Raw genomic sequence first — 12,339 nt, 5'->3', positions numbered from 1 at the left:
CCATCAATCTTTCGGTTCTTATAATAATTTTCCTTTGGCAGCTCAGTATTATCATGTTCTAAATATAGATGTTGCATTATTAATAACGCTGTCCAAGATCTCCAATAATATCTATGTTATATTATAATTATAATATCTATCCATCTCCTATACAAAATATAGGAAACTTAATTAAAAGGTTTCTCAATTAACATAGTTATTAAAATGAATTTGTAAAATGAAATCGCTATCGAAAATTCCGTCGCAATGAAATTAATTTTAATGGATTTCACAGCAAACCAACTTAACGTCTGAAATGCTTTTAACATTATTACTTCCGGGGCATTGTCGCTATGTAAACTTACTTCGCGTGGATTCAAAAGTATTGATCAATTATTTCGCTTTCACAAATTGCAGTTAACTATAATGCTGTAATTACTTTTGTAAAATGCCTACCAAACTGCATACACTTCTTTGTTCTCAATTGTTGTTAAAATATTAATAATTGTAAAACCAAATAACGTGTTTAATTATAATTAATCCATTCCTCATAATGTTAAGCTAGGGCCAGTTACAATTACACACTTAAAATGTATGTTGATTAAAAAACTTATTTTATTATTACTATTCTGTGTGTTGCGTTAGTAATGTTTTTTATAAATCAAATACTAATTATAACTACTGAACTACGCTAGCATTTTGCTTCAATTCGCAATGTTCCAGCTGTTTTCTATAACGCCTAAATTACAGAAAACCATTAGAAGTTTATCGCGTTTATAGAGATTATTAATCGACACAATAGCTTATAGTATTTTTGTTTCAAGTGAGTACACCACGTGACTGCAGTCCTACGCTGTCTCCGCACAATAGCGCTTCGCCTTTCAGCCGCTCGGTCGACGCTGGCTCGCTCTCCAGGTACTAACTTAATTTAATGGCAAATCCTTTCAGGCATTTCATACGCTATAATTTATTAAATAATTTTTATACTTGCAATCTGTGGATCATATACTCACTGTAAATAAAGGCTTCATAGTGTGAGTAAATTAAAATGAAGTTTCGATTTTAATTTGTGCCTTTTTTACTGTATTATAAATGTATGCCTGCAGCTTTTGCGGCCTCTAGAATAAATTAGTAGCCCGTAATCAAGACACGGTAATCATTATTTGTAAAAACCAATTAAATCATTGAGCTTATGCTGTAATAAGAACTTATAGATACATGATCATCAAAGTGTAAAAGGATCTGGGCAAGGGTCTCAGACATTAAACTAAACGTTTGAAGGCCTCTTAACGAGATTAAATGCTTAGGACAAAATGACGACATTGCTAATGTGATAAGGTGACTTAACATACTCGTACGTTTATCACATACTTAACGTAAACTTAATTAAACTTTCACGTGTGTAGTCATTTTAATTAGTACAAGTTAGACGTTTTAACCATTCTATGCGTTTTACAATGTTATATAGTTTCAAGTATATATATTATAGGCAGCCATTTGCAAGATCAGCATCTTTTACCGTTTTCAACCAATAACTTTCACGTTAATCCTGTAATAATCGTTTAGTAATCGCTAGTGGATTAGGCTTACGCTTGTTAAGCGCATTCTGACCGTGGTCCTTTCCTTTATTTCCCGTTTATTTTAGCTTAAATTATAAAGTAAGATTTCTCTAGGTCCGTGGAACAGCTGTCGAGTCCTGGGGAGTGTGAATCAGCGCTGTTGGGAGGGATGCGGACACGTGGGAGTGCCAGCAAATCGGGCAGAGGCCGGGGCTCCGCGTGGGGCTCCATATCACGAGTCTTCGCGAGAAGTAGACATCGCACCAAGTCAGGCAGCGCGGCTTCTAGTGGACATGAAAGTGGTAGGATTTTTGATTCAATTAGGATTAACAGACTGTCTGCATGCTTCGGTTGATATTTGTTTTAAGCTAATTCAAATCAATAAAATATTAATATCTATTTGAAAAACAGTGTAAGCTAATTGATTTAAATTACGACACATAAATAGTACTGGTTTTTTACATTACTTTTCTTCTTAGGTCACGTGGGACTTATATTTATTTGCATCTATAATACTTTGGAAAAGACTGAGATTAATTATATTAAGATTGCAGACCACTACCGGTTAAAGTCTGAATTCATTTCATGCATAAACGATATCGCTTTATATATATATTACTTTTACTGTGTGACATATTAGCAAATATGTAGTAGTGTTAAAAAATAATACACTAATTAAACTACTTAAACTACTTAACTACTTAAGTTTATTTGAATCATTTCACAATTGCACGTAATAACATATTAATTGAACTCTAGAATATTTTCTAGAGTTCAATTAATGACATAAAGGCATATGAGCAATATAAAGGCATTAGAATAAAACGTAAAAATACTTTCCAAGAACCAGTGTATGCCAGCGGCAGCGGCCGTGCTTGGTCGCCTTTGGGCAGTGAGTCGGCCTTGCGTGAGGCGGCCTCTCTGCCTTTGTCGCGATGGCGAGCACCGGCCATCATTGCCTGGCTTGAACTGGCCCTGGGAATGCCACAGTATGCTGCTACCATCGCCGATAACGTCAAGAGTGGAAAGGTGAGTTTGTGTACACAGTTTTTTTACAGTTACTTTTATGTGTGTATCATTTTCTTAAAAATATATTTTGTGATGAAATAATATTGAACTGCGCGTGTATTAATCGCTATACATTGAGATTTTTTATTTCAGTTTTTTTTAATAATACACATTTTCAAAGAAAACAGTAATTATATGTCAGAGGTAATGTAATATGAGAATCCTATGTCATTTGTTTTTTTTTTACAGGCAACAACCTGCAATATCAAAGACATCTTCCTGGTTGTAAATTGTCAGAGTGTAAAAATATTTTTATCTTGACTTGTTTAAAAATAATCGAATTTTCAGACGACCTGAGTGATAGTTGGCTAATATTAATCTGCAAATCGACATATGTATTATATATATTACGCTAACTGATCCCTAGTATATAATGAGTTTTCCAATAAATATATGAAAGCACTTTCCCGATAAATCCATAGGCAAAACATTAAAGCAATCTTCGATCAATTATTTGGGGAAATATTTTTGTTTGTTTATTCCGAACTCCAAGATTTATATTCTCAGTAGAACCCTGATAAATTCATAATATTATTATTCATAATCACGATTCGCGTTGGAAGTTGATTTCCTTTACTGTAATCAAAGTTAAGCAATTTAATGCTATATTTTTATTTAATCAAATTTACAAATGGAAATAATTATAACTTTGTCAGAAAGGTAATAAAAAATATAATTTATATAAGAAAAATAACCTTTAGGAAAAATATTTTTGAGCGATTTTTTTCTATACCTGGCATATTAAAGTGTCTTACACAATCATAGAAAATATAAATAATCAAGATACAAATTAATATATAAACAGTCAATAGAGCTCGGACAGACATATTTATGTGTCCGTTTTATTGATCATTAGCATCGCAAATCTTAACCAAACTTTTGCTCATAATTCGCCGGAATCGAACTGAGTATCTGAAAAAACGCCGTGTGATGGTGGCTTAAAGGCAGTATTATTTATGTAGGATAATATTCATTCTTTGGAACCTATATTATAAAATATATGTTTGTTAATGTATATGTTCGTTTACCAAACACAAACAACAGCTTCAAACTTTTAATTAAATTTGGAAATAAAGTGATAAGAGAAATATGGACATAGGCGAAATAACCCAGCTTCATAATGAATTCATTTGCAAATATTGAAGTGAATTTTGTTACGTGCCGGGAATATTGCTATTATTTAGAGGCTTATTTTGGAGGTTCAATTGTTGCGATAATTAGGGTGAAATGTTAACGATTGCATATTCCTACGTGGGATTAAGGACTTCATTTCTATAATTCGTAGCAAATTACGGAATTATTTTATAAAATTTTGATATGTGACGTCGCGGTTGTTTGATAATATTTGATGACATGATCTTTAAGTACTGTATTGCTCGGGCAAATCCTATCATACAGGCTCCCAAAATAACATCAAGAAGTTGATTTGTTGACGACCTATTTTATAAAATTTTCACACACTTACAATAAAAAACACTTGACCAATTATCACGTTCATTACATCTTATCAAAAAGTTCTTACAAATGACTTACTATTGATTACAGATATGGAAATAATCATTCAATTATTTATAATAGTAACAATCAAAACAAAATACAAAATTTCTTCAAAAGAACAAACAAATTGGCTAATTATAAGATGACGCAATAGAAGCGTCAAATATTGTGTTCTGGTTGTTTCTAGATCCGTGCTTTGAATGGGCAGGTTTTGCTAGAGCTGACAGACACGGACCTTGAGGTCGGCTTGGGGATTACACAGCCGATGCACAGGAAGAAACTGCGGCTGGCCATCGAGGAGCGGCGACGGCCAGACCTCGTGCGGAACCCCAGCATTGGGCAACTGTCGCACGCCTGGGTCGCCGCGGAGTGGCTGCCTGACCTCGGATTGTCGCAGGTTAGTCGATGAGATTACCCATACCTACTAGATTAACCTAACTTTTGGTTAATCTGAACCCAACTGAAATGGATATTCACAATAAATAAACAACTTACCGACTGAACGTGACGTTAAATTGGAAAGCTATTTGCTGCAAATTGTCGTCTGAGGATTAAAAATGCAATTCACTTTTAGTTTTTCAATTTCACAAACCAATTAATAAATTAGTCTCCTACCAAAAACTGCTATCGAACAAATTGGCGTGAGCAGTAATATCCGAAATTTAAAGATTAATTTATAAAATATCAATGTACAGTATGCTGAGTCGTTTTTGGCGAATTTGGTGGACGCTCGAATGCTCGACACAATCAGCAAAAAGGAATTGGAGAAGTATTTAGGTGTGACGAGGAAATTTCATCAAGCCTCAATCGTCCACGGGATCCATTTGCTCCGAATTATGAAGTACGATCGCCAGGTACGTGCTTATCTACCTAAATTGATCAAACGTCGTGAACGCTCATTATTCTTAAACTGAATATGTAGTAATAAATTGAACCATTACAATGGACTGCTAATATTTTTTACTAGCTTTATTTTACGAATGCATATTATGTCAAAAAGAATACTGGCTGCTCACGACACAGATAAATCTAATTCGCCAACTCATTTGAATATATTTTTTTATATGTAATTTTTAGTTCTTTTATGACTTACGCTTAATTAAACTAATAAAATTGTTGTTTTTCCTCCATAATTTCAATAAATAGAGAATGAATGGACTATATTATGATAATCATCTGAATTTTTTTATATGTGGATTAAAATGGGGCAAAATTACCATATCCTTTTTGTATACAAGGAAATAATTTATCGTAAGCCGGAGTTTGTTTTTCGATAAACGAGAAAGGTGAAAGCAAACAGGGGATTATGCACTGAAGCCCGTTATAAAATGTTTTTCGTTACGAACTCCCCAATAGAAGAGTCGTTAATCATTTCTTACTCGAACCTCTTTTGAATTCGTGACAGTGAGCGAAATTTCATTTTTTATCTCGTTTTTCATATTATCTGCGTATATAATTTATTAACAAACTTATAACAATTTATTCCGTTTCAAAAACCGCCATTTTGTATCCATTTATCAAAACCATTTTGTGTTATTATACAACAGTGTATATTACTTTATTTTGTACCTAAAATTACAGTCCAAATAAAATAAAATCCATCAATCAATTTGTGAGAATTCAGCGTCATAAGAGTACAGCATTTTCCATAATTAAATAGCGAGAAAGCACTGCACAATTTTCCTAATTGAATATATTCTGTCAATTGTACTATATACGAACAACAAATAAATAATATCATACGGATCACTGAGTTCTGTTATATTAATTTCGTAGCTTCGGGCTACAGCGTAGCCTCTACCTGGAGGTAATCTTATTAGGTCAAAGCGTAGGCATTGCGTGCTATATACGCTTTTATTTTCTGCATAAGGTCAAAGTCAAAAATCCTTTAATTATATAGGTAACACGATGTACACTTATGAACGTGAAAAAAGAAATATATATTGAATGCTTCTAATTTTACATTTACTGCCAGTGCAAGGACGTCCTTGATTTGAGATCTGGCAGTAAAAGTTCCACGTAGAACGGAAAAGAAGTACTGGCAATGAACACTCATTTTAATCGCCAAGTTTTTTCTTTCGTTTCACATTATATCTTAAGTAATAAATAATACTAATTATAAACAAAGATGTGTCTCAGATTTTCAAAGATCACTGATAGAGGATCAGGAGGCATGGTGAAATAGGAGCACGTACTTACATTCTCGTGGGAACAACACGCAAATACATAGTAGAAACAACTAACATCGTCGCATTCACGAATTCAAGTACGACCTCAAGTAGCACCCGTTCACGAGTATGATGCTATTCTGCAGTACATATGCTTAAATGTTCTGCATAAAAAAATCCAGTGATAATGGGATAGAAGTCATGTTCTGTGGTGATTATTATAACGAATATTATTAAATTCTAAACATATTTTACCTAAACTAAAATAACACGTATTTTATTCTTATTGTTAAGGTGATTATGGATGTTGTTGACAGGCTTTAGCTGTTCGTCGTCATCAATGTGAAAATGTTGACGCAGATCCTTTGGTGTGGACCAACCAGCGCTTTATACGCTGGGCACACAACATTGACTTGGGTGAATTTGCTGACAATCTCAAAGGTAACTTTATTGTTATAAGCAGAATATATATACTTAGTTTTGTTTAACTTTCGTTTTCATCAAACAATAGCAACTAGTGTTTATTTTGTTATATTGTTTGTCAATTATTATTATTGAAGTGAAACTTCTTTAGAATCGTTGTGATTTCAAACCGGATGCAACGAAAAAGCGACAGTAAAAAGAGACAGAAACATTAATTCATATGATTTAACGTGGGAGAAAATGAGATAGATAAACTTCTTTCGAATCGTCGTGATTTCAAACCGGATGCAGCGGTAAAGAGAGACAGAAACATCAATTCATCATATGATTTAACGTGGGAGAAAATGAGATAGCAGGCATTATACAGCCTCTCTTTACTGCCGCTTTTTCATTTGATCGAATTTCAAACTTTCGATGTTTTAGTTTTTCCAAAATTAAAAATTTATATTAAACTTATAAATTAAAATTTATCATTAAAATATACTGTTTTAAAAGAACACACACATTTAGATAATGGAAAATGATTAATTTATATATGATTAATAATAAAAAAAATGTTTTTGAAGGTTTCACTTCTACCATGTGTGAATTGCACATATGTTTTTTTAATTATTTAGATAGCGGAGTTCACGGAGGATTAGTCGTACTGGAACCATCATTCACTGGAGAAACGATGGCCACTGCTCTGGGGATTCCGCCTTCGAAGAGTATAATTCGAAGACATCTGGTGGCCGAGTTCGACGCTCTCATCATCCCCGCAAGGTAAACATTTTGTGGCTTTAACGAGAACACATTACATCAAAATATCAAAACAAATGTTTAGGTAAAGAGAGTCACTGGACAAAGTTCACTTTACGCTTTCAATAAAGTCCACGAGAATTGAGTTGAGCATTTGATCATTCTTCCAATACGAAAGGCACTGCATGGAATAATTAAACACAGTCACAGACCCGTAGGCGATACCTGGTAGTTAATTATAATGTGAGGTGCAATCCTGCAGGTATACGATATTTTGCCAGGTGGAAGAACTGCAAGTGGAGGCTGCCCGAGCATCCATGTTGTCCACGAAACAGAGATAAACATAGAAAAGTTAAAAAGCTCTCGTTTAAAAAGTAAATAAAGCTTCGAGTCCGGTCCCCGCGCGTGTATCTATGTAAAGTCCCCTTATACTCGTATAGTAAAGTGCTATTTTTCCACTAAAGAATTTCTTTGCAAGAAATGTATTTTATAGAATTCTTCCGTCAAACTTGCTCGTTCGAGATTTTTTGATCGGAAACTTTACGAACGGTGAAGACTGATAAGTTATTGTAGGTATCGAGGTTTGTAAGTGAAGTGTCTCGAAAAGTTTGACGAACAACCGCAATCATTTATTCACGTTCCACGTCGTGTTTGTTAGAATTCGTGTCCCAATAGACCGGTCTATCGGAACTCGACCCGTAGGAGTTATAGATTTTTGGCACATCTTAATGTAATTCAGATTCGAATCAATGATAATATTAGTGAACGTTGATATTCAAATTAGATGAATTGCGCGTAGCATTTGATGCTTCGTGTTTTTATTATAGGAGGCAATCGTCCCTCATTATTATATTTACTAATGCATTCCTTTTATCGTACGAATTTAAAGGAAACGATTTAAATTCATCGAATAAATTTTGATTATTAAATCGGAACCGTTCACGATCAAATAGCTTTAGGATTAATACAATAAATAGCATTACTAATATTGTAAGATATCTATGTTTTCGACTTGTATTGTATACATTCCTAATGTAAAATTGAATTATGTATGTATATTAGATCAATTGTAACGGTATTCTTCGGCATATGAATGTGAATAAAATCAAAAATGAGAAAACTATGAAATTGTCGAGTCATTATCTTGTCCGTCACCCCTATCTTGGCGATCATCGAGGCAGAACGGTAAATCATTTTATCGATAAATCATGAATGCCTCTCTGTCATCATCATTAGAGCGCACCTTTTTCGGGCTTAGTCCACTCTGTCATTCGATAATTTATTTCATAAAACATTGTCGATTACTTTGTTTATAACCATACGTAATTTTGTTTCTTGTTATACAGATTTCTGCTTCAATTTCTTTTCAAATTTTCTTGTGAAATCGACTTCTTACCAAAGAAAAATGTTGTTCCGCTTCGAGAAAGTTAATCCAGCGGCACGCGCCGAGTGCTCACCTATCTTTTCTTTTATCTTAGAACAATTTTCGTCACAAAGAGTCAAAGTGAAAATTAGGAGGTGGAAACGTTGGTGAAACTTACACCGAATTCTTTTGATGTAAAAAGTTTGTCGGCAAAAAAGCTTTATCTAACTTAATTAAAAGATTTCAAGTTCCATATTGTTAAAGCTTATTGCATAGTTCTAAATGTTGAATCGATTTTATCCAATACAATGTTATTCTTTGGTAGCCATCGTTTGTTTTTGTGCTAGGTAATTTTTTCACTATTTTTGTACACATTAGCATGATTTGTATTTTTCCCGTGCATCATGCTTTTGGTGTGAGCTGAGTTTATTCTGTACATAATCTTTGATTCATTTTAAGTTTTCATTTTCTAAATTAAAGACCGGTGTGAAATCAAAAAAATGCAAATATTTTGCATGAAGCTTTCTGTGTTAGAGACAATAATGTGCCTAATGGTAACGAAATGATAAATCTCTGGCTGATGTATAGCTTCTCGGTGTTATTCTGAAAAATATTTAATATTAATATATAAGCGCTTTCAGGAACACATTCGGCCATCAAATAAGAATGTTAGGTAGACCTTTCTCCAGATCAGTGGCTACTGGTTTGCCTGGAATAGACTTCAATGCTGACTCAAGACGACATAGCTTACGGGTAAGAATAATAAAGCAATATTATGGCATTATACTGAAAATAATATTTTCATTGGGAGGCATAAAGTTAATACTGAGGCCTTTTTGTGCATAAAACGAACATAAGGCTCAGTGATGAAGAAACAGTCATAATTATTGTTCGCTTTGGCCGATACTTTTGTAATAACAGTGTAATTATTAACGTTTTTCATAATCCACAACAAATGTTTCATAAATCATCGTTCACAAAAGATTACATAATTGGAAATACCTTTGTTCTATTCGATTCGTATAGACAATTGTAGGAATCAGTTTTTTTATTGGATGTTGAAATAGGCAATGTCATCATAGCCTAAAATATGATAAAACTATTCAACAGGGCTCAATCACCCGCGCACTAGGAGCGTTGAAGGCTAAACACGATCGACAATCGCCATCGAGTTCCAGTGAAAGCTCTAGTCTAGGCCAGTATCAGATGTGCTATTCCCCACCGATAGGGGGTAGAACTCTCTCGCAATTAAGTATGACCTATGCCCCACCGCCCACGGTGCAAGAATACGAGCCCATATACACACCGCTAAGCCTTTACTCACAGTCTAGCGTGTCTACAAGAGATAGCTTGCAGAGGTTGAACGAGATTAAAGAAGGGATTACGCACAGGTGAGTTGCTTCGAAGGAAAGTTCGAGATAAAATGCGACATTGCGAGATTTTTAGATATTTTTAGTTTCTTTCGATTAATATTAGTTAAGAGCATAAATATTTATAACGCTACCTATAAATTTATGGCTAGATTTCACATATCCTCAATATATACTATCATAATAAATATTGGTTATTATCAATATTGTTTTTACAGATACGGCCAGAGGGTGGATCATTCACACAGGGTGAGTTCTCCCCTGCCCTCCAAATCCGTGGACGATTCGGTTGTAAGGCAAAGAAGGCACAGACGAGTCAAAAGTATCGGCGACATCAACGCCTGCAGTAAAGCCTCAGTTTGAAATCCTCGTATTGCCTTTATCTAACATATCTAAACTCAAATGTGCTTCATGGCAAAGTGCTCATCAGCTTATTAGGAAAAAGGATACAGCAAGCTTACCACTGCAATGGCGTTATCAACGCTTGACTAGATAATTAGTTAACAAAGAATCTTAATGTCTCAATATAAATACGAAACTCTACTTCGATAAGGCCCTCAACATTTGTAGCGCTGATTTACCTTACATAGAATTTAGTGCTATGAAAACTGCATATTGAAATCGGAATCGCCTTTGAAAATATGTAGTAAAAACCAACATATGAAGAATTATTTGTTAAAAAAAATATTAACACTGTTTTAATCAATCGTCTGTTTGATTTACTTTAAATATGGACAACGTCTTGATCAAAGAGTGTAATTAGGTATTCAAAGAAATATTTACGCACTCAACAGTTGAAACAACAATGGTAAACCAATTAGGACCAATGTTTTAATGTTCAATAAATAAATATTACTAGTTTAAATCAAAGTGTTAAATAAGGGCTAATACTAACTTACCTACATATTATGCAGCATATCCTATACCAGTTTAAATTAAGGACTGACTATATCAATTGTCTTATGACTCAGCATTTAAAGACTTATTTTGTACTGATTTATCACTATATTGCAATGACATTATACAAAACATTATAGTTTATGAACGACAAATAGCCGAGATATTTCTGGTAATGTAAATTGCATTATTTCAGTGTTGGTGACTCATCTATTATCTTCTCAATGAAGCCAGAATATTTTGTATTGTATGTCGTTGTACGATGTTTTTCTTTTCTACACTGTGATAAAAACTAACAAATCAGTTTTAATCAAATTACTAATTAGTCAATTTTTGTATTAAAGTAATTTATCGACTTGAAGCGAGCTTTACACTTTTTGTTTTTGTTATTATTTTTTTATTTTGTATTAACTTATTAAGAGTGATATGCGGTAGAAATGATTTTATAACTATTAATTAAATGTTTACTGTATTTAAGTGTTTTATTTACTTAAAAGCCAATCACGCTTAAAGCACTATTATTATCCTGATTCCGGCGTTCCACACATTATTGTGTAAATCATAATCAATGTGGAACGACTTTTTGTCTAGAGTATACATTTTAGACATATGAAATTATTACTGAATGGTTTTATACCTAACAAGTATTATTAATTATAACTAATATTAATAGTTATGTTTGTTGTAATATGTATCAAATATAGGTATATTGAAACTTTCGATTCTTAAATAAGAAACTTTAGTTTTTGGAAAGAGTTTTCGGGTGACTGCTTTTTCCGTCTTCCTGGTTAGAGTATTGCTCGTTGTTCCGTTCTTACTGTTATTTCTAATGTCACATTTTATTCAAATATTTTCAATTTCAACCTCAAATATTTGATTATAATGCTCAGTTTTATTTAATAATTACGTCCTCACCTACTTGTTGTGTATTGTTTGTTACTATTTATAGATGCACGTATAGGCAAAGATAATGTTATATTATCAGTCTAACCTTACAAAATTGTTCCTGTAATAATTTTTCCCTTATCCCATGCCTACCAAATTTCGTCTCATTGATTTCAGTCAAGGCATGTACTCAGAGCAGCGTTGTGTTAGAGCCTGCGACTCTCATTCCTGAGGTCCATTCGATCCGCGGCTGTATCTAAGACATTCTTTATATGAGTGCATTTAAACTTGCTTAGCTTGGGTTACAGGCAGCCAAAATGTCGCCGGCGGGTGTCAGGCACAAAAAGCTGAAAACCTGCTTGCCTATTAGATTGACAAATTATCATTTAAAT

At 33.5% G+C, this 12,339-nt stretch overlaps 1 protein-coding gene across 8 annotated transcripts in view; it reads left to right on the top strand.

Annotated features, from left to right (window-relative positions):
• The window catches only part of LOC110992367 (kazrin), a 52,761-nt gene extending 41,272 nt beyond the window's left edge, over window positions 1–11,489 (top strand). For 4 of the 8 annotated variants that reach the window (XM_022258150.2, XM_022258151.2, XM_022258149.2 and 1 more), the window contains exons 11-20: window positions 804–894; window positions 1,653–1,840; window positions 2,383–2,567; window positions 4,291–4,500; window positions 4,799–4,957; window positions 6,589–6,712; window positions 7,312–7,456; window positions 9,437–9,548; window positions 9,906–10,186; window positions 10,384–11,489. In XM_022258150.2, the coding sequence (XP_022113842.1) occupies window positions 804–894; window positions 1,653–1,840; window positions 2,383–2,567; window positions 4,291–4,500; window positions 4,799–4,957; window positions 6,589–6,712; window positions 7,312–7,456; window positions 9,437–9,548; window positions 9,906–10,186; window positions 10,384–10,528 (1,640 nt within the window). In that variant the 3' untranslated portion in view covers window positions 10,529–11,489. Of the gene's footprint in view, window positions 1–803; window positions 895–1,652; window positions 1,841–2,382; window positions 2,568–4,290; window positions 4,501–4,798; window positions 4,958–6,588; window positions 6,713–7,311; window positions 7,457–7,694; window positions 9,388–9,436; window positions 9,549–9,905; window positions 10,187–10,383 lie in introns of those variants that run through there. The other 4 variants (XM_022258152.2, XM_022258155.2, XM_022258153.2 and 1 more) reach the window with 4 other exon arrangements.
• The last annotated feature ends 850 nt before the right edge of the window (window positions 11,490–12,339 follow it).

This window comes from Pieris rapae, chromosome 14, assembly GCF_905147795.1.
Source record: "Pieris rapae chromosome 14, ilPieRapa1.1, whole genome shotgun sequence".
NCBI lineage: Eukaryota > Metazoa > Arthropoda > Insecta > Lepidoptera > Pieridae > Pieris > Pieris rapae.
Note: the sequence above shows the minus strand (reverse complement) of the source record. Positions and strands in the feature narration are given on the sequence as shown.